Source organism: Rhinoraja longicauda, chromosome 5 (genome assembly GCF_053455715.1).
Source record: "Rhinoraja longicauda isolate Sanriku21f chromosome 5, sRhiLon1.1, whole genome shotgun sequence".
Taxonomy (NCBI): Eukaryota; Metazoa; Chordata; class Chondrichthyes; order Rajiformes; family Arhynchobatidae; genus Rhinoraja; species Rhinoraja longicauda.
In genome coordinates, this window is record NC_135957.1 from 61,048,070 (window position 1) to 61,071,906 (window position 23,837).

Genomic DNA, 23,837 nt, shown 5'->3' on the forward strand with positions numbered 1-23,837 from the left:
ATGGTAGAAAATGGGGTTGTGGGGGGTGAGAGAGCTGGGGCTCGGTGGGGGGAAGAGTTGGGGCTGTGGGGGGAGCAAAGCTGGGCCTCGTGCGTGGGGGGAGAGGGCTGGGGCTCGTGGGTGGAGGGGGGGAGCTGGGGATGGGGAGGGGGAGAAGGCTGGGGCTTGTGGGTGGCAGGGAGAGAGCTGGGGCTTGTGAGTGAGGGGATAAGGTGGGGATGGGGGGAGAGGGCTGGGACGTTGGGGGGAGAGGGCTGGGACAGGACACCAAAGGGCTGGGACTGGGGGAGGGAGGGCTAGGACAGGGGGGAGAGGGCTAGGATGGGGGGGGTAAGGGCATGTGGGAGACAAGAGGGCTGGGACGGGGGGGGGGGGGGGGGGGGGAAGAGGAATGGCTGGAGGGGGGGGCACACGGGGGGGGAGGGGGACACGGGGGGAGGGGGACACGGGGGGGGAGGGGGACACGGGAGGGGAGGGGAGGGGGGCACGGGGGAGGAGGGGACACGGGGGGGAGGGGGACACAGAGGGGGAGGGGACACACGGGGGGAGGGGACACATAGGCGGGGGCACGGGTGTGTGTGCGGGGGGGCGGGTGAGTGGCGATCGCGCTGTGTGTGTGTGGGGGGGGGGGGTTGAGTGGAGATCGCGCTGTGTGTGTGTGTGTGTGTGTGGGGGGGGGGTTGTCGCGCGCTGTGTGTGTGTGTGTGTGGGGGGGGGTTGTCGCGCGCTGTGTGTGTGGGGGGGGGGGTTGTCGCGCGCTGTGTGTGTGTGTGTGTGTGTGTGGGGGGGGTTGAGTGGAGATCGCGCTGTGTGTGTGTGTGTGTGTGTGTGTGTGTGGGGGGGGGGTTGTCGCGCGCTGTGTGTGTGTGTGTGGGGTTGAGTGGAGATCGCGCTGTGTGTGTGTGTGTGTGGGGGGGGGGGGGGGGGGTTGTCGCGCGCTGTGTGTGTGTGCGCGTGTGGGATTGTCCTGTCCCCGCGCGCGCCGCTTTTTGAAGAGTAACTGAAGAAGCGGCCGCCATGGGCCTTTCTCCCAGCTTGCTGCATCACTTCAGCAGAGCCGAGCTGTGGGAATACCAGGTTTGTGGGGGAGAGGAATGGCTGGGCGATGCGGGTTAAATGTGATCCTGAAACATCCACCTGAAGCATTCGTGCTAAACTGCAGGAGCCCATCGCATTACATATTAGAGGCGACACTCCCGAACACTCCCCAGTCTCACCCAAACCAAGATGACAACGTGGAGGAGTTGAAATGGAAAAAAAATAAGTGTCTAGACTAAGGCTACAAGAAAGTACGATAAAGTTTGGTGTGAGAAAATTTTCACTGAAGTTGGAACTAAATGGCTTATCCCATTTCATGAGGCTGTGATCATTATTTCTCACCACCTCCCAGGCATCTATTTTCTCCAGTCCTGCTGAAATCTTATAGGTTTCAATCAAATGATTCTAAACTCCAGTAAATGTAGGATTCAGATTAATCGACTTATCCACTGTTCATTAGGTCAACAACCATTTTCCAACTACCCATCCCTGCCTGTACCTAATTCTTACTGTTCTGCATCTTTAGTTCATTCTCTTCCAATGCTGCACTTCCATTGCTTTCAGTCAGTTATGTTTTTACCTACACATGAAGCCACAACGTCCGCAACAAGAAGTTCCTTCCCCATCTTTCTAGCATTGCTGCCTATACATATCCTTGGTCCTTCCTTCTCCCTTCTCCGACTGCTGCTTGATCTCCTGTACTGCTTCCCTTTTACTGATATGGTTGGCAAATAGCCTCAAGATCTATTCAATGCATGCAAAGTCAGTAATGTCAATTTGGCAAGCAATCTTAACTGTGCTCCTTATCTGCCTCACAAAGTATGACATTATTCAATTACTCTTTCGTTTTTGTAATAAGGTCAGCTCTTTGCATTACATTCATCACTTTTGAGAGTTGTTCTCAGGTCATCCTTCCCTAGGAATTATATTATAAATAATTTCCCCGATGTCATATATTCCTATTCATCAGGTTAAGTCTGCAAGAACACACAGTTCCATTCTGAACCAGTAAAAAAAATCTGCACAGGTTAAGAGGTTCATTGTCATTACATTATCTGCTCTTTGCAGAAGAGAGTTCGAATCATCTACATCAGTGCTACTTAAACTGGTGAATGGTTCACCCAAGGGTGAATGAAATTATTTGGGGGTGAATGAAACTAGTAGGGTGAATGACTTAATATATATAAAATTATACACAAGGGAGAATAAGACGAAAATTACCAAAAAACATAAGAAAATGTAGCCAAGGGTGAATTAAATTTTGTGATAGACTCAAAGAGTGAATGACACAGAAATAGTTTAAGAAGCACTGATAGAATAGAATAGAATAGAATAGAATAGAATAGCCTTTATTGTCATTCAAAAACATGTTTTTGGACGAAATTACGTTACCCACAGTCAACAATGAGAGGCAATAAAAAAGAAAGCAATAAAACACACAATCACAAAACCAACAAAAACCAAAAAAACATCCATCACAGTGAGTCTCCTCCAGTCACCTCCTCACTCACTGATGTCTTTCTCTTCCCTGCCGTCTTCTCCCGTGGTCAGGCAGTCGAAATTGCCACGTCGGGGCGGTTGGGGCTTCTGACATTGAAGGGCGGTGGAAAATCCCGCGGCCTATTCCAGGCCGCGCTGGACGGTGAAAGGTCTGCAGCGGGCCGACCCAAGCCCCGCGATTCAGGGCGGACGAAGACACTCGCTGCCGGAGCTCCCGAAGTCGGCCCCCACCCATCACAAGTATTTACATCTACATCACGTCTACAAGTATTTTAAATTCTCTTAAAATATTAAGTTTTAAACAAAATGTCTCTCGGCCAACTCAATTTGCAGGAATACCATCCCAATTTATGTTCCAAATGTGAAATATGGCTGAAATTGGAAATCTGAAATCAAACACAAAATCCTGGAAATACTCAATTGGTCAGACAGTTTCTGTGGAGAGAGAAATTATTAATATTTCAAATAGAAACATGAAAAGTTAGAAGTAAACATGCCTTCAGTTGCAAAGAAAGAAGTGAATTGGAGAAGAGAAAAAAATTATCGGTGACTACGTGAAAGACAGGAGAAAACGGAAAGCAATGATATTTCCATACCATATTATATACATTAAGTGCATTAAATATCAGACATTTTATTAGTAGCCCTCTTATATTCTTCAACCCTCTGAAATTAATTGCCCTCAATTGCCCTCTATGTTAAGGAACCTTAAAGAAGATATGTTAATCATTATGTTTATATTTCTACAGGCACTGACATTTTTAACAACGATGGAAATACAGAGGTAAGAATATTTATGTAAACATTGCTTTAAACTTTAAGTAAGTGAGAATCAACTGAAAATACTCAGCAGGTCAGACCGCATCTGAGAAATAGAGCTAATGTTTAAAACCAAGAACATCTGACAAATAGAGTACAACTTGAAATATTCACTGTGTTTCTCTTCCACAATGTGGCATGACCTACTGAGTATTTCCAGCATTTTCCATTTTTATTTCCTGCTACTTGTTTTTTTTTAATTGCATTTACCATCAGAGGTTTGGATAAAGTAAATAATGTCAAATGATGACCAAAAAATCGGCACAGGTGCACTGGTACAAAACATGTATGTTTTGGGGACATTTATTTGTAATAGAGCTGGTGTTTAAATGGATATTTTTGACTGATTGAGTAATTAGGTAATTCCAAAAGAGTTACGCTATCATCTTGTGGCTAGTTATTTTTGAGAATGCAGATGAATAGGCTGCTCTTCTGAATTATGTATGGTACTAGACTCTCAAATGTACCTAAATTACAAGTCAGCATGATCATTTTTAAATGAGGCATTGCATTCGAGGCAATTTGAAACACGTTCCAATTTTTTCCTGCCCTTCAGAACGTGGGGGTTAAAATTTAAGCTAAAAATCTTTGTCTATCAGTGGACTGTTCTGTTTTCTATTTCTTTTCCTTTCTTCTGGATGTACCTAATGGTACATTTTATCTGATCTTACATTATCACTCGCTTGGTACCAAGCAAATGCCAATTCAATGCAATTATTGTGAACAAGAATAGAATGCAAAACATCAGTGTGAAGAGTGGAACTGAGATTACTTGGAGATTTAGCTTTTATAGGCACCCTTGTGAAAGCATACACAGAGTCTCAACTATTCATATGTGGAAGGCTTTATTGGAGTACACTATAAATGGAGAAGCCATTTATCTATATCTATATTGTTCAGACAATTGACTTCACTACACTACCGTTTACCTTGAAAGATTTGGTAAGATCTAAAGTGGAGGCTGTCATGACATTGTATTTAAGAGAACTACTTTTTATTCCACAATTGCTGGCATTTTCCTGAAAGTACCTTCTTGAAAGGAGGCATAAATTTTAGCTTCAGATAACTGGTTAAGTCGCAGATATGTGTCTCTTCAGGCTTCAGTAATCTCTACAGTATTATTATGTTTGGGATGTGGTATCAATAGTAAGGCCATTATTAATTGCCCATCCCTAATTGCCCACAAAGATGATGCTGAATTACTTACTACCTTTTTGAAGGATTACTGTTTAGACTTTTGCTCATTGAAGATTGTGCATTGCCTGGCACTTTTGTGGCACAGATGTTACTTGAAATTTGTCAGGCCTTGCCTGAACATTTTTCACGTTTAGCAGCATGCAGGGGTGACTACTACATTTGTTGAAGAATTTTGAATAGAATGAACAGCAAGCATCCTCTCTTCTGACGTGATGGAAGGACAGATGCTGATGAAGCTGTTGATGGATCACTGGGCCTAGGTCATTGCCCTGAGAAACTCTGCAAGGAAGTCCCATAGCTGGGATAATTGTCTTCCAACAACCACAGCACTGGTCCTTTGTCCAAAGTATGACCCCAAATGGAATTGTTTCCTCTTGATGCAAATGATGACCTTCCTGTATTGGCTCTCAATGTATATACTTTTTAATTATCTTGATGCATCCTTTAACAATGCCCACCCTTTAACAACGAGCATGCACAATGCTGTTCCCCAGGACGCTATCATATCATATCATATATCTACAGCCGGAAACAGGCCTTTTCGGCCCTCCAAGTCCGTGCCGCCCAGTGATCCCCGTACATTAACACTATCCTACACCCACTAGGGACAATTTTTACATTTACCCAGCCAATTAACCTACATACATACATACCTGTACGTCTTACGCTATGATACTCTCACACCAGCTACCTCAAGAATACAGGTAGTTGAAAGGGCTCTGATCATGGAGCCAGATAAGAAACACATTTTGTATAATAACCTTAGAGTCATAGGGTCATAGAGCATGAGAACAAGCCCTTCAGCCCAACTTGCCGACCAAAGTGCTCCATGTGTTTGGCTCACATCCCTGTAAACCTTTTGTATCCATGTACCTGTCCAATAGTATTTAAAATGTTGTTAATAGTACCTGCCTCAACTACCTCTTTTGGCAGCTTGTTCCATTTACCTATCCCCCTGTGCGAAAAAGTTGCCTCAAGTTCCTATTAGGGGCGGCAAAGTGGCACAGTGGTAGAGCTGCTGCCTCACAGCGCCAGAGACCCGGGTTTGGTCCTGACTGCGGGTGCTGTCTGTGGAGTTTGCCTGTTTCCACATGGGACTATAAACCACACTAAACTATCTCTCAACTAAACCAAACTAAACTAAATCTTAGCCCTCTCACCATAAACCTATGCTTCACAATTCCCCTATTCTGGATAAAAGACTGTGCATTCAACCTATCTATTCCCCCAGTGATTTTATACACCTCTATAAGAAGATTATTACTATACTAACCATACGGTTTTGAAGAATAATCAGGGTCCCAACTTATCGGGTCCTTGTATTTATGGAGGTTGGCACAGTAATTCAAGGTATAAACATGGAAATGTCAAGTCTTCCTCAGCAGTACGTTTGGGATGGGGTGGCAGCAGAGAGGGTGGTTCATTTAAACAGGAAACCATTTTTGATGGATGAAAACAGGCTGCATTAAATCCCCTCTCCTGTAAAACTTTCCGAAAATATACTCTGCTTATTGCCTCTCTGTCTTGTCTGCTGATGGCTGCTTTGTGAGACATCATGCATGTTCTACGTAATTAGGGAACCTGAGACCTAGTGCTTAAAACGTTGTGGGTTCCAGCTGCTACTTCTGAGCTGGAAGTAATTCACGGGAGCAATTTCCCAATGTGTTTTCGTAGCATAATGCTCAAGTTAAAGTCATGCATGCATCATTCACAAAAAAATAGAATTTATTTTAATGAAGTGGTATTAAAAGGAATTATGTATTAATTGCCATTTAAAGGATTGTTCAATGGTTGCATTTGTTTTTGATGGAGCAAGATGCACATATATATCAGGCATATCCAATAGTAAAGAAAATCTACATTAGATTGGGTGACCAAGTGATATCTACATCAATAATATGTACAGCCAAAGCATAGAAAAAGGAAACTGATTCATCTTTCCCAACACAAACCGTCTTCCAGGCCTGGGATCCATATAGTTATTTATACAATGTTGTAAACTGCCACCTCCCACCTTACAATCCCGAGTCATGAACTAAGAGAATTAAGAATTGGTGATCTCTGATAGTGGCTATTCTTTTAGCATTGGTTTTGTAAAGGAAAAGTTGTCTTCTCCTCTGGAAAGTTAATATATCTTTGCCCTGTCAAATCTTTCAAACTCTTTTCCAGTTTGCCTTGTGCACTAGGCGTCAGGTTCACTCATCACTTGGAACATGCATGATGGATTCATGGAGCAGCTATCAGTAGTTTAGTTTAGTTTAAAGATACAGTGTCGAAACAGGCCCTTTGGCCAACCACTCCACGCCAACCAATAATCGCTTGTACACTTGTTCTATCCTACGTAATAGGGACAATGTACAGCTAATTAACCTACAAACCTTGTGATGACTTTGGAATGTAGGAGGAAATGGGAGCACCCGAACAAAACCCACGTGGTCACAGGGAGAACAAACAAACTCCGTACAGACAGCACTGTAGTCAGGATCGAACCTGAGTCTCTTCACAGAAAGTCTAGATTTTTTTTACGTGCAAGGGCTGCAACAAGGTAGATTAGGAGATCAAGAAATAATCTATAGCATATGAGAGAATCATTCAAGAGCCTGATCACAACAGGAGATAAATTATTCTCGAAATGGTGTGTGTGTTTTCAAGCTTTTGTATCTTCAACCCAATGGGAGAGGGAAGAATGATCGGCATCTAAATGGCCCCTGATTATATCGGCTGCTTTTCTGAGGTAGCATGGTGTCCATGGAATCAATGGTAGAGAGGCTGATTTCTGTGATGGACTGGTTGCGTTCACAACCCTACAAATTTCCATATTCTAAGAACTGTTTTATATATTTTTAAACTCGGCTTTTTCATTGACTTGCTATTTATTATTGTCAATAATCTTCCAAATTAATATATATTCAATGCTTCCATATCCTATCAAATCATTTTTTAAACTTGTTTCCCAGTTTGTCTTGTGCACTTCACATAAATCTCTATTTCTATTTTCCATCATTAACATATAACATATAACATATAACATATATAACATATAACAACTACAGCATGGAAACAGGCCTGTCCGGCCCTACCAGTCCACGCCGACCATTCTCCCTGACCTAGTCTCATCTACCTGCACTCAGACCATAACCCTCCAATCCCCTCCTATCCATATACCTATCCAATTTACTCTTAAATAATAAAATCGAGCCAGCCTCCACCACTTCCACCGGAAGCCCATTCCATACAGCCACAACCCTCTGAGTAAAGAAGTTCCCCCTCATGTTACCCCTAAACCTTTGTCCCTCAATTCTGAAGCTATGTCCCCTTGTTGGAATCTTCCCCACTCTCAAAGGGAAAAGCCTACCCACGTCAACTCTGTCCGTCCCTCTCAAAATTTAAAAAACCTCTATCAAGTCCCCCCTCAACCTTCTACGCTCCAAAGAATAAAGACCCAACCTGTTCAACCTCTCTCTGTAGCCTAAGTGCTGAAACCCAGGCAACATTCTAGTAAATCTCCTCTGTACCCTCTCCATTTTGTCGACATCCTTCCTATAATTTGGCGACCAGAACTGCACACCATACTCCAGATTCGGCCTCACCAATGCCCTGTACAATTTCAACATTACATCCCAACTTCTATACTCGATGCTCTGATTTATAAAGGCAAGCATACCAAACGCCTTCTTCACCACCCTATCCACATGAGATTCCACCTTCAGGGAACAATGCACAGTTATTCCCAGATCCCTCTGTTCCACTGCATTCCTCAATTCCCTACCATTTACCCTGTACGTCCTATTTTGATTTGTCCTACCAAAATGCAGCACCTCACACTTATCAGCATTAAACTCCATCTGCCATCTTTTAGCCCACCCTTCCAAAAGGCCCAAGTCTCTCTGTAGACTTTGAAAATCTACCTCACTATCAACTACTCCACCTATCTTAGTATCATCTGCATATTTACTAATCCAATTTGCCACACCATCATCCAGATCATTAATGTAAATGACAAACAACAGTGGACCCAACACAGATCCTTGGGGCACTCCACTAGACACTGGCCTCCAACCTGACATACAATTGTCAACCGTTACCCTCTGGTATCTCCCATTCAGCCATTGTTGAATCCATCTTGCAACCTCACTATTAATACCCAACGATTTAACCTTCTTAATCAACCTTCCATGTGGAACCTTGTCAAATGCCTTACTGAAGTCCATATAGACAACATCCACAGCCTTGCCCTTATCAATTTCCCTGGTAACCTCTTCAAAAAATTCAAGAAGATTAGTCAAACATGACCTTCCAGGCACAAATCCATGTTGACTGTTTCTAATCAGGCCTTGATTATCCAAATAATTATATATATTGTCCCTAAGTATCTTTTCCATTAATTTTCCCACCACAGACGTCAAACTAATAGGTCTATAATTGCTAGGTTTACTTTTAGAACCTTTTTTAAACAAAGGCACAACATGCGCAATGCGCCAATCTTCCGGCACCATCCCTGTTTCTAATGACGTTTGAAATATTTCCGTCATAGCCCCTGCAATTTCTGCACTAACTTCCCTCAATGTCCTAGGGAATATCCTATCAGGACCTGGAGACTTATCCACTTTTATATTCTTCAAAAGTGTCCTGGTTTCCAAGACTTGCCTGCCCCCCAGTGGTGCATATTTTACAGAATTCCATTGTAATTAGTAAGTTTACCACAACAGGGATCTACCAAACCATTGATTTCAGAGTGTATTTGCACCCTGTGGGTGGGTCGTGGGATGTTAAAAATATGTCGCTATCTCTGCTCCACTAATTAAATGTTGGTCCGCGATTAGAACCCCGTACAAGGTATTTTGCAATACTGCAATAATAAAGGGACTACCTGTTCCCAATGTTGATGCCGCAGTGTATAACTAAGTGGTTAAGACTGTGCTAAATAACAAGGCGGATTTCAATGAAAATAAGTCACAATTAATATCATGTCCACAATGTGGATAAATATAAAGGTTTTTAAAATTCCTGTTACCATCACATGCCACATTTATGTAACACCGATATTTTTTTCCAGTTCGGCATTAAATGTGTCAATTCCTCTTTAGCTCGTATCATAGTTAAATTAGGAAAACCAATGTTTATTTCAATAACACACTGAATCTCATCTAGCATTTTATTTTGCTCCAAACAAGTACCTGACTTAGATGCATAACCTTACAGACCCTTCTCACTGTGCTTACTCAGTGAATGTTAGGTCTAATCACACTGAAGCAGAGATGCAAGTGTAATAGTCTCATTAGACTGAAATAGAGTCGTCTGAAGATTTTGCTAATTGCCTTTATTTATACAGTATATCTTCGAATGGGTTTGCCTAAGAGCTTGTTTTCAGAACCGAAAGGAAACATGCAGCTGCATCACTATAGAAATAACATATTTCTCCAAATATATTGGCCACGTGATAGAAATGCAATAATGTTCAGCTCTTTGATTTTCCACATCTTCTTGACCCGAAACATAGCCAGTCCATTCCCCCCACAGACGCTTCCTAATCTACTGATTTCCTCCGCCACTTTGTGTTTTAATTAACTACTTAAGGATAAGGGGGAAGTCTTTTAGGACCGAGATGAGAAAACATTTCTTCACACAGAGAGTGGTGACTCTGTGGAATTCTCTGCCACAGAAGGTAGTTGAGGCCAGTTCATTGGCTATATTTAAGAGGGAGTTAGATGTGGCCCTTTTTGCTAAAGGGATCAGGGGGTATGGAGAGAAGGCAGGTACAGGCTACTGAGCTGAATGATCAGCCATGATCATATTGAATGGCGGTGCAGGCTCGAAGGGCCGAATGGCCTACTCCTGCACCTATTTTCTATGTTTCTATGTTTTTTTTACTTAGACATCTGTTATCCATTCCAACAGCCAGAATGTTCCTTTTTAATGATATATAATAAATCATTTTGATAAATATAGAAATTAAGAAAAGTGTGAATGATACAAAGTAGTTATTTGGTTGATCGTAAGGACGAAATCTCTGGGGCTGCAAGAAGATCTTAATGAACTGTTCATTAAGAGAGAAAAGTGGCAAATGGAATTCAAGCTGGAAAAATATGAAGTAACACATTTGTGGAGGGCAAAGAAGACAAGACATTACAGTCAATGTACAGAAACAGACAGTACAGTGCAGTAAATGGATATTGAGAAATTTAAAGGACAGAGCGACTTTGCAGAAGTTATCCACAGATTCCCACAATTGGATTAGGTGGTGAAGGTACCAACAATGCTTTCTGTTTTAGGCATGAAATAGCAGAGCTGTGAATTGTTTAAATAAACTAATTAAGCCATACTTGGAATGGCCTGTACTGTTCTGGTTGTCACATTAGAGAATGGATATAATATCTACCAGAAAGGGTTCACAGAAAGTTTACAAAAATATTAGAAGGGATAGAGTTATGAGAACAGATTGGTTAACCTGGAATTATTTTCTTTAGAACAGAAAAAAACTGCAGGCAGTCCTAATTGAGGAATATATAGGGCAGATACGAGATTGATCCCAGGAATGATTGGGATAACATATGATAAGCGTAGGCATTGGGCCTGTACTTGCTGGAGTTTAGAAGGATGAGGGAGTTTGAGGGACATTGAAACTTACCGAATAGTGAAAGGTTTGGATAGAGTGAATGTGGTGAGGATGTTTCCACTAGTGGGAGAGTCTAGGACCAGAGGCCATAGCCTCAGAATAGAATGTACCTTTAGAAAAGAGATGAAAAGGAATTTATTTAGTCAGAGGGAGACTAATCTGTGGAATTCATTGCCATAGATGGCTGTGGAGGCTGTAAATGGATATTTTTAAGGCGGACATTGACAGATTTTTTATTCATAAGGGTGTCAGGGATAATGCAGCGAAAGCAGGAGAATGCGGTTGAGAGGGAATGATAGATCAGCCATGGTAGACTTGATGGGCCGAATGGCCTTATTCTGCTTCTAGAATTTATGAACTTAGGGTTATTAAGATGGATGTATTTCCTTTGGAACAAAGATCATTAATAAATAGACATGACTTTAAAATAATAGATATTAAGATTAGAAAGTGAGTTGAAGGAAAATAAACTACACTTAAACGTTGTGAGAACCTGTAACCATTTACCAAAAATGTGGTGGATGCTGACACTCACAACACATTCTCCACTCCTGGTCGTTTGAAATTACGTTCACAGCCATGAGACAACTTAGAACCTTGTGAGAATTCCTTCGGGGTTCTCAAGGCGAAATTCAACTATTTGGCTGCTTAGGAAGAAGCTTGAAGTGTTGTCCTCAGAGGGTCTGATGCTTTATCGTTGCTGCTCGATACATAACCATGTCTATCATGAAAGGTGCAACCTCCATCAGCTACATCAACAACAGAAGAAGGAGGTAGAGGACAGATGTATGGAAATTAAGTGAGGCCTTCTCTAGCCATGCTGTCAGAATGAGATTTATAGCATTAAGATTCTCTTCATATTCCTACTTCCCCAGTTTTGGCAGTCCAGAGTCTATAGCCAGAAGAACTGTCCACTATGCAGGCAGATTTTTGTGTAACAAGCTAGAATTACTATGTCTGGCAATCGCCGTCGACAAACTCATAATTTTTCCTTGGTATTCATAAGCGCCATCATTGTTCATTTTCCCCAAAATAGGTATTTTTGCAAAATCATAGATCTAATAAATTACCCTCAACTGGCTCCTTTTGTACTGGGGCTGCAATGGCAAATGAAGCATAGTGAATGCAAAAGTTTGATCTCCATTTCCTCCAAATTGATGGCACAATTTTTGAGATGGGCGATCCTTCAGAATGCTGAAGAAATTACTATGATTGCCTTCATGAGTGTAGCCTCAACTCACTGAAAAATCTATCTACCCACCTCCGAATATATGCTCCAAACGTGCTTATGATTAAAAAAGATGATGCAGATGATCACAATCTGAAACAAAATGCTGGGAATGCTCAGCAGGCGGAAGGCATCAGCAGAAAGAGGAACAGTGGATTTTTCAAATTCAAAAATCTTCCTTATAATTGAGAAAATGAGAGAATGTAGGATACACCTACCAGGCCAGACTACAAAAATTGCAAAACTCAGCCAAAATGATGATACAAAAATGGTCAGGCTTGATACAAACTGAAAAAGTAACGTTATTTAAACTCAGAGATTTCAACATTGAGTTCTGCAGCTTGCCACATATCCCAGGGTCGATGATGAGGGTATGTATGTAGTGTCATGAAGTGTAGTGTGGTGTTTAGTTTAATTTAGAGATAGAGCGTGGAAACAGGCCCTTTGGCCCACCGAGTCTGTGCCGAACAGCGGTCATCCATACACCATAGGGGCAGCATAGTGACGTTACAGCACCAGAGTCCCAGGTTCGATCTTGACTATGGGTGGTGTCTGTATGGAGTTTGTACATTCCGCCTGTAACTGTGTGGATATTCTTCGGATGCTCTGGTTTCTTTCCACATTCCAAAGACATGCAGGTTTGTAAGTTAAGTGGTTTCTGTAAATTGTCCCTAGACTTTCCACACTGCATCTCTAAACTAAACTAAACCTGTTCTATTCTACACACTAGGGACAATTTACAGAAGCCAATTAACCTACAAACCTGCACATATTTGGAATGTGGGTGGAAACTGGAACACCCGGAGAAAACCCATGTGGTCACAGGAGAATGTACAAACTCCCTTTAGACAACACCTGTAGTCAGGATCGAACAAGGATCTCTGGTGCTGTAAGGCAGCAACACTACTGCTGCACCACTGTGCTACCCCAGTGTAGAGTCGTGTTGACTATGTGTAACTATGCTGTGTTGGTCGATATGAGATTTGTTGCAATCTCGAGTGATCTTGATCAGTTGTGTTATATCATTAAACAACTTGCAGGTAGTTTGCAGGGTCAGGGTTCTCGGGTCATCACCCCTGGCAATGAAATCTTTGACCATTTCCTTGCCTTGGCTCCTCATATCAGACCTGGGTTGCTGTGACATTGGGATAATGGAGTAGGTATACGTGGTCCTGGCATGCAGATCTTATCTGTACATCTACTCCACTGAGATTTCATGGTCTCCATTTGTGAAAGTAATACCTGGTCTTGGTTTCTTCCATATTAATACGCGAAGTATAAGAACTAAAGTGGATGAGCTTGAGGCTCAGTTAGAGATTGGTAGATATGACTGGCTGCAAGAGGATCGGGACTGGGAACTGAATATTCAGGGTTACACGTCCTATAGAAAGGACAGGCAGGTGAGCAGGGAGGTGGGGTAGCTCTATTGGTGAGGGATGAAATTCAGTCCCTTGCGAGGGGTGACATAGGGACTGACGATGTAGCGTCACTGTGGATAGAATTGAGGAATTGTAAAGGTAAGAAGACAGTAATGGGAGTTATCTACAGGCCCCCAAACAGTAGCCTGGATATAGGGTGTAAGTTGCAGCAGGAGTTTAAATTGGCATGTAACAAAGGTAATGCCACTGTGGTTATGGGAGATTTTTTCTTCTTCTTGCGTTTGAGGCAGCAGAAGTTATGAAGCTGCTTCTGCTTCTGCTTCTGCTGTCTCTGTTTGTTGTCGCTTGCCTGACTGAGGTCAGTTGACATGGCTCACCACGGGAAGGTTGACAACGTGAGCCCCATGGGAGATTTCAATATGCAGGTAGACTGGAAAAATCAGGTTGGTTCTGGACCCCAAGAAAGGGAGTGTGTAGAGTGCTTCCGAGGTGGATTCTTGAAGCAGCTTGTACTGGAGCCAACCAGAGAGAAGGCAATTCTGGAATTAATGATGTCTAATGAACCAGATTTAATAGGGAACTCAAGGTAAAGGAACCGCTAGGAGGTAGTGATCATAATATGATAAATTTTAATCTGCAATTTGAGAGGGAGAAGGTTAAATCAGAAGTGTCAATGTTGCAGTTGAACAAAGGGGATTATGAAGGCATGAAAGAGGAGCTGGCTAAGGTCGACTGGAATAGGATCCTAGCAGGAATGACGGTGAAACAGCAATGGCAAGAATTTCTGGGCATAATCCAGAAGATGCAGGATCATTTCATTCCAAAGAGGAAGAAAGATTCTAAGGGGAGTAAGAGGCAACCGTGGCTGACAAGGGAAGTTAGGGTGGAATAAAACTAAAAGAAAACGTGTACAGGGTAAAACATAGCAAAAAGTAGTGAGAATGGGTGAGAAGATGAAGTACGAGAGTAAGATGGCCAAGAATATAAGGAAGGATAGTAAAAGCTTCTTTAGGTATGTTAAAAGAAAAAGATTAGTAAAGACAAATGTGGGTCGCTTGAAGGCAGAAACAGGTAAAATTATATGGGGAACAAGGAAATGGTAGAAGAGTTCAACAGGTACTTTGGTTCTGTCTTCACTAAGGAAGACACAAACAATCTCTCAGATGTACTAGAGGACAGAGGATCTAGGGACACAGAGGAACTAAAAAAAAATTGCATTTGGCGAGAAATAGTATTGGGTAGACTGATGGGACTGAAGGCTGATAAATCCCCAGGGCCTGATGGTCTGCATCCCAGGGTACTCAACGAGGTGGCTCTCGAAATCATGGACGCATTGGTGATCATTTTCCAATGTTCTATAGATTCAGGATCAGTTTCTGGGAATTGGAGGGTAGCTAATGTTATCCCACTTTTCAAGAAAGGAGCGAGAGAAAAAACAGGGAATTATAGACCAGTTAGCCTGACATCGGTGGTGGGGAGGTTGCTGGAGTAAATGATTAAAGAATTAATAATGGCGCATTTCGATAGCAGTAAAAGGATTGGTCCAAGTCAGCATGGATTTATGAAGGGGAAATCCTGCTTGACTAACCTTCTGGAGTTTTTGGAGGATGTGACAAGTAAAATGGATGAAGGAAAGCCAGTGGATGTAGTGTATCTGGACTTTTAGAAAGGTCCCACACAGGAGATTAGTGGGCAAAATTAGATCACATGGTATTGGGGGTAGGGTATTGACACAGATAGAGAATTGTTTGGCAGACAGGAAACAAAGAGTAGGAAGAAACGGGCCCCTGTCAGAATGGCAGGCAGTGGCGAGTGGAGTGTTGCAAGGCTTGGTGCTGGGACAGCAACTATTTACAATATATAATAATGATTTAGATGATGCGATTAAAAATAACACTAGCAAATTTGCAGATGACACAAAGCTGGGTGGCAGTGTGAACTGCGAAGAGGATGCTAGGAGGTTGCACGGTGACTTGGACAGGTTGAGTGAGTGGGCAGATGCATGGCAGATGCAGTATAATGTAGATAAATGTGAGGTTATCCACTTTGGCGGTAAAAACAAGGAGGCAAATTATTATCTCAATGGTGTCAGTTAGATAAGGGAGAAGTGCAGCGAAACCTGGGTGTCCTTGTACACCAGTCACTGAAAGTTGGTGTGCAGGTACAGCAGGCAGTGAAGATAGCTAATAGCATGTTGGCCTTCATATCGAGAGGATTTCCGTATAGGAGTAAAGGGGTTCTTTTGCAGTTGTATAAGGCCCTCGTAAGACCACATCTGGAGTATTGTGTACAGTTTTGGTCTCTTAATTTGAGGAAGGACATCTGTGTAATTGAGGCAGTGCAGCGTAGGTTCACGAAGTTGATCCCTGGGATGGCGGGACTGTCACATGAGGAAAGATTGAAAAGACGAGGCTTGTATTCACTGGAGTTTAGAAGGATGAGAGAGGATCTTATAGAGACATATAAAATTATAAAAGGACTGGACAAGCTAGATGCAGGAAAAATGTTCCCAATGTTGGGGGAGTCCAGAACCAGGGGCCACAGTCTTAAAATAAAGGGGAGGCCATTTAAAACTGAGGTGAGAAGGAACTTTTTCACCCAGAGAGTTGTGAATCTGTGGAATTCTCTGCCACAGAGGGCAGTGGAGGCCAAATCACTGGATGAATTTAAGAGAGAGTTAGATAGCTCTAGGGGCTAGTGGAATCAAGGGATATGGGGAGAAGACAGGCACAGGTTACTGATTGTGGATGATCAGCCATGATCACAATGAATGGCGGTGCTGACTCGAAGGGCCGAATGGCTTCCTCCTGCACCTATTTTCTGTGTTTCTATGTAATAATAATAATTTTCTTGAGCTCCAGTCAACAAATTAGTCAACAATATATTTTATATTTCAGTATTCATGAGGCATTTCTTAAATTGACTCATGGCGCAATTGAAGGTGAAGAACAATTTCTTACATCAGAACAGGTCAGCAATATTCCAGCTTTAAGGGTGAGTATGGAAGCCTCTGTTAATTGCGTTCAACCCTGTATTTATTTTATTTTGTATGGAAAACGGAGATTTGCTACACAATACAATACAATACAATACACTGGGCCTATAATAGCTATTATATGTTCTTAAAGTTATTTCAATTAAGTGGCAAAATATTTTTATATATGTTTAGTCAAGTGATTTGCCAAGATCTTACAACAGTATTGTTTCTTTTGTCAAGTCAGGGATGAATCTCCTGTTGTTATCAACCACTGCTAGAAGGGTCCCTTTTCACTTACAATAACAGAAGGGTCCCTTTTCACTTACAATAACTTGCATCTGTAACAACACAGCTGCTGGTAAAAGCACAGAATCAAATCGTTAGAAACAGGATAAGATGGTTGAGAGCTTAAAGTTCCTTGATATAAATATTACCAACGATCTGTTATGGACCAGACATATAGAAGTGACAGTTAAGAAGACACAGCAATGCCTTTACTTCCTCAGGCAACTGAGGAAATTCAGCTTGTCTCCAAGAAGTCTTTCAAACTTTACAGTTGCACCCACAGAATGCTTACTGTTGGGTTGCATCAGAGCTTGGTTTGGGAACTGCTGTGCCCAAGAACACCAGAAATTGCAGAGTTGTGGATGTAGCCCAGTCCATCATACAAACCAGACTCCATCTAAACCACGCTGCCTCAAGAAAGTAGCCAATGTAACGGAAGACCTACCCGGGTCATTCCTTCTTCTCACCACTCCGGTTGGGCAGTAGATGCAGAAGCTTGAAAGCGTGCACCACTAATCTCTGTAACATCTACTCATGCCTCTCAACCCCAAACCCCTGCTTTCTCTTGGTAACCTTTGATGGCCTTACTAATCAAGAAGCCTATCAATCACTGCTTTAAAAAAAAACAATGTCTGGCCTCCACATCTGTCAGAAGCAATGAATTCCACAGATTCACCACCTCCAACTAAAGACATTCCTCCTCATCTCCATTCTAAAGGTACAATCTTTTATTCTAAGGTTGTGCCCACTGGTCCTAAACTCTCCCACTGGAAACATCCTCTACACAACTACTCTATCTAGGCCTTTCATTATCCAGTAGGTTTCAATGAGACACCCTCCCCTCCCCCTCATTCTGCTGAACACCAGCGAGTACAGGCCCAGAATGATCAAACACTTTTCATACATTAACCCAATCATCCCTGGGATCACTCCCGTAAACCTCTCGATGTTTTCTATTCCCAGCACATTCGTCCTCAGATAAGGGGCCCAAAACTGCTCACGATATTCCAATGTGGTCTAACCAGTGCCTGAAAGCCTCAGCATTACATCCCTGTTTTTATATTCTTGTCCTCTTGAAATGAATGCTATCATTGCATTTGTCTTACTTACTACTGTCTCAACCTACAAAGTAATCTTTTGGGAATCCTGCACCAACACTTCTGATTTCTAAACGCTCTCCCCATTTAGAAAATAGTCCGTGCCTTTATTCCTTCTACCAAATTGCATGACTGTACACTTTGCTACTTTGATATCATTTTCCACTTCTTTGCCTACTCAAATCCTTCTGCAGACTCCCTGGTTTTTCAACACCACCTGCTCCTCCACTTATCTTCGTATCATCTGCAAACTTGGCCATAAAGCCATCAATTTCATCATTCAGATCATTAACATATAACGTGAAAAGTAGGTGATCCAACAACAACCCTACGGAACACCACTAGTCTATTGTATCCACTGTTCCAGATGTCAACTTTTCTTCATCGGCGAGACTAAGCGCAGGCTCGGCGATCTTTTCGCTGAACACCTCCGCTCAGTCCGTCTCAACTAACCTGATCTCCCGGTGGCTCAGCACTTCAACTCCCCCTCCCATTCCCAATCTGACCTTTCTGTCCTGGGCCTCCTCCATTGTCAGAGGCCCAGCGCAAATTGGAGGAACAACACCTCATATTTCGCTTGGGCAGTTTACACCCCAGCAGTTTGAACATTGACCTCCCACTTCAGGTAGTCCCTGCTTCCCCTCTCTATCCCCTCCCCCTTCCCAGTTCGCCTACTAGCCTTCCTATCTCCGTCTACATCCTATCTTTGTCTCACCCCCTCCCCTGACATCAGTATGAAGAAGGGTCTCGACCTGAAACGTCACACATTCCTTCTCTCCTGAGATGCTGCCTAACCTGCTGAGTTACTCCAGCATTTTCTGTCTACCTTCGATTTAAACCAGCATCTGCAATTTATTTTCCGACACCACTAGTCGCCGGCAGCCAACTAAAAAAAGCCCTTTGTTCCCACTCGTTGCCATCTGCCAGTCAGCGAATCTTGCATCCATGCTAGTACTTTGCTTTTAACATAATTGGCTCCTATTTTGTGTAGCAGCCTCACTTGCAGCACCTTATCAAAGGTCTTCTGAAGATCCAAGTAAACAACATCTACTGACTCTCCTTTGTTTATCCTGTATGTTACTTCCTCAAAGAATTCTAACACATTGTGTTTTCTCCGGGTGCTCCTGTTTTCTCCCACATTCCAAAGAATTAGTTTGTAAATTAAAAGGCTTCAGTAAAAATTTGTAAATTATCCCTCGTGTGTAGCATAGTGCTGGTGTACGAGGATCACTGGTCGACATGGAATCGGTGGACTGAAGGGCCAATTTCCTCACTATATTACTGAACTATTATAGTTGCTTTAAGGGACCACCATGGAAAGCTGTGGTGAGATCCAGAAAAGCAACCATAATGGCAATGATATGTTCCCATGGAAGGAGTGGTCTTTATACAGCTTTGAATAATTAATAGCATTCCCAGCACTTATCGCATCGAGAACCTTCATCTGAGTTGAAGTCTCCAAGGGTAAGTGCATTGCCTCCAATCTTTAGGCATTTCTTTCCCCTTTGTTCCATGATTAGCTCTTGTGTCTTCAGTAACATCTGTGAAACAGATTTACATCCTTGCCCCATCCTGATCTACAAGAAAGCATTTATTTTGTTTTTAATTAAGATGATCTATGTGGGCCCCATCTGATCTAATATTTTGCTCAAATAGGTTTTAGCTGAACAGTTTAAAAAAAGCATAGATAGACACAAAAAGCTGGAGTAACTCAGGCAGTATCTCTGGAGAGAAGGAATCGGTGATATTTCGAGTTGAGACCCTTCTTCTGAAACATCACCGATTCCTTCTCTCCAGAGATGCTGCCTGCCCCGCTGTGTTACACCAGCTTTTTGTGTCTATCTACATTTTAAACCAGCATCTGCAGTTCCTTCCTACACAGTTAAAAAAGCATACTCCAGTGACATTATTGTAAGCTGATTTGCACTTTTTACTTGATATACTTGGTATTCTTGATACCTACAGTATAAAATTATTGTTGGTCATATCAGCACAACAAAGAAGAGGGCAGATGTCTCCACTTTATATGTTGTTCTTCAGCAGGATTTCCACAGACTGGAAGATCAAATCAGACTTTTCTCAAAATTAAATTTAATTTCATTAACAAAGATTGCATATGCATTATACCAGTGTTTAATTGCCAATCAGCATTTTAATGTTATTATACAGCATAAGACAACTTTTTGCTGGACAAAATGGTGACACGTAACGACTCGCTCATCTTTACAGCCATATTTAAATTAATAGTGGACAGGATGTGTAGATGGGCTATTGCATGCTAGCCAATCGTAGTGCTTGTTAGTAGTAGTCCCGCCTAGTACGTGCTTTATAATAAGAACTCGCCTACGTCAGGCAGTAGATGTAGCAGCTCGGAGCTGTAATGTACTGCAGGTCCTAAGCTGTAAGTGCTTCAATAAAATGATGCGTTGTATTTAAGTACTTTGTTACATGGTGTCAGAAGTGGGTTACTATCAGGCAGAGTAATTTATAGACTGAGAAAATGGGCCAAAGGCTGCCTTTAGGCTGTTTTACGTGTATCATCGATGGAAGCAACTAGCAGCTCAGACTTTATTGAAATATAATCCGAGATTTGAAACTATTCGATAAAATAAATCTATTTTGTTAGATGTACTTTGACCTCACAGAGAAGCAATGCCTAATGAGATGCAGTCACAATCAATTGAATCATTTGGTGTACACTTATGATGCACAAGTGCAGTTAAACATTTGACGATGTTTTATGATTAAAGATCCCTTTCCTTATACTTCTAAATTGCAGAAACTCTTCACGCATTAAAGGAGATAGCATGTCAAATATAAACATTCATTACTGAATTAGAGTGTCATGAAAAAGGTTTTTCACCATGTAGATAAACACATTAAGGTCAGCAAGAATCGGCATTATCTCTGCTCTGTTCAATTGCTGGATTTCTGAAAATGCAAGCCTTTTACACATCTATTGATAAATATGCATTATTATGGCCCCAAACCCCATATCTCTAACCATGTTTCCAGCCCCAAGCTCTGGCTCCACAAGCACTTTCTCACCAGATGGAAAAGAAGCAGAATTTATTTTGTTCTCAGCAGAAAGAAAATATAACATAAGCATTAATAATCTTATTAGAAATGGTTAAAATTTTAATGTTCACCTCTTAAAATATGGTTGAAATCACCCATGATTATCTTAAACAGGTGAATCCATTTCGAGACCAAATCTGTAAGGTGTTTAGTACACATGAAGATGGATTATTTTCATTTGAAGACTTCCTGGAAATGTTCTCGGTCTTTAGTGAAACTGCATCACTTTCTCTAAAAATTAGCTATGCATTTCAAATCTTTGGTATGTTTTCACTTTTTTTCTTAATTTGTGCCTAAAATGATAATCAAAAGTGATTAACCTTTACCTTTCATGTTAATACTGGATAGGAAATCATTACAATTTATGTTATTTAACAAAGAAGAATGTTGTCAAGCTTAATGCATGGTGGAGAAAATTCCCTTTTTAATTCAAATCTCAGCTGGATAACAAGTTAGTGTGGCATGCCAAAAACAAGTTGTGGGTTTCTTAAACACTTCACTGATTTTGTTCATGGCTTGAGTTAGTTCTATAACCAAAACACTGCTTTGACTCTATTGACTCATAGCTTTAGTTATAATTATAAGCCAAGGGTGACTACATCATAAAGTCTGACAGTAAACAACCTTCTGGGTTGTTTGTATTTTATACCAAATACTTAGCTCTCTCAGGCCCTAAAACCATGAAGAAAAGTGGTTCAACGATGAATAATAATTAAAGTTGAAAATGACATTTGATGGATCACAGCAAAATACTTCTAACTTTATAAATAAAAGTAATAAATCTTGACAGGATTTCAGGATTCAGCAAAGAAAGATCCAGGCTTGATAAAGAAAAAGTAAGTATTAGGTGAAATTGGACATTAAAATATTGACTTTATTTTTGTTTGATTCATTCTGTTTTTCTTCAGATATCTCTTTTGTGTTGGCTATAATTTGGTATTTCTGATGTTAAAATCAGAATTACAGTATGATGGCCAGCAGAGATTGCTTACAAATTCAGAGTGGGAGTAGGTGAACTGGACCATTCATCAAGATCATGGCTGTTTTCTACCTCAACAGCATTTTGCTATATCTCTACATCCCTTTAATCCACTAAAATCGAGAAATCTATTGATCTGTTTTGAATGAACTCAGTGACTGAGCTTCCATTGCCAATTCCAAAGATTCAATACCCTTGTAGTGAAAAAAAGTATACCCCCTGCATCTACCCTGGCAAACTCTGTAAAAATAATTGCAAGTTTCAGTGAGATTTTCTCTCATTTTTATAAATTTTAGAGAATTTAGGCCTAGTTTACTCAATCTCCCCTCATTTGGCAGAAACCCTGCATGTAGATAATTGGTTACTTTAAATGACTCCTAGTGTAAGTGGGTGATAGCAGAATTGGGAATGGGATGGGGGCACACAAGTAGTATTAATGGACATGTAAGAAAGAAAACATCATAGTAAGTAAGTGGGGGGAGAAATTGATCAGATTGCTCTGAAAGTTGATATAGACATGATGGGTTAAATGTCCTTGTATGTAATAAACAACTATCAAATATCAAACCTGCCATCCCTGAAACCAATCGAATGAACCTTTTGTGCACTCTCTCTATAATGAGTATATACTTTTAAAGAAAGTAGATCAAAACCATTCACAGGTATGTCTTATCAGGACCCCATATTATTTCAGTAAGAGTATCTTTGATCCTGTATCAAATCCTGTCACACTAAATGTCAATGTACCATTTGCCTTCCTAATTGCTTGCTGCATCTTCCTGTTAGCTATCAAATCTCATTGGTTGCCAAATTGTAACCAAATTATCCAGACACTGGGCATGGAGGTGATTGGATTTTGGAGGCTTAATTTCTATTTTGAAGTTTCATCTAATTTAAAAAATTAAAATCAAATAGAAAACATAATCTCCATAAAGGTAGAGAGGAAGTCTTGATAATATGTAAAATTATAAATGTATTTTAGTATTGGTTTATTTCCCAAATTAGTTTTGGTAATTAATGATACACATGGTGTTGACAATGTAATTGCCAGGAGATATCATAACATTATCCAGACTTACAAATTAAACTCTTTCATCAATAACTACAGGAATGTGATTTTAATCATACCAAAATTAACATAAATATTTTTATCTTACATTCTTTGCATTCTTTGTGTACTAATTTTACAGCTGCATTTATTGTAGATTTAATGTAGATATTTTAATATTAAGTTTAATGTAGATATTTGTTGCTCTCTTTGTTTCTTAGACTATTTTAATAATATCCTTTACTTTTCATCTAGATTTAAATGACAATTACTTTTCATCTAGATTTAAATGACAATAACTACATTGATCAAGCAGACATAAAGAACATCGTACTTCGTTTAACTAATGGGTTGATGGATGATGAAAACATAGTAACCTTGACTCACAATGTAGGTAACTGCCTAATATAAATTTGTCATAATTTAACGCAGTAGTCTATATGTAAAGCCACAAAAATATACATTAAAGTGGCACTATTTTAAATAAATTTTCATGTTTCTTTGATAATTCCAATCCAAGAAATTTGTACAGCTTTTTTTTCATCTTTGTTTTGCCTTCTGTTCCATCAAAATTTACCCAATCAATCAATTTGGGA

General features: G+C 41.0%; 1 protein-coding gene across 2 annotated transcripts in view; it reads left to right on the forward strand.

The window, feature by feature from the left end:
- Positions 1 to 939: 939 nt before the first annotated feature.
- LOC144593702 (uncharacterized) overlaps positions 940 to 23,837 on the forward strand; it is a 52,801-nt gene continuing 29,903 nt past the window's right edge. Inside the window, exons 1-4 of one of the 2 annotated variants that reach the window (XM_078399660.1) lie at positions 940 to 1,077; positions 2,590 to 2,778; positions 3,288 to 3,322; positions 16,675 to 16,771. In XM_078399660.1, the coding sequence (XP_078255786.1) occupies positions 1,018 to 1,077; positions 2,590 to 2,778; positions 3,288 to 3,322; positions 16,675 to 16,771 (381 nt within the window). In that variant the 5' untranslated portion in view covers positions 940 to 1,017. The remainder of the gene's footprint in view (positions 1,078 to 2,589; positions 2,779 to 3,287; positions 3,323 to 16,674; positions 16,772 to 23,837) is intronic. The other variant, XM_078399662.1, reaches the window with a different exon arrangement.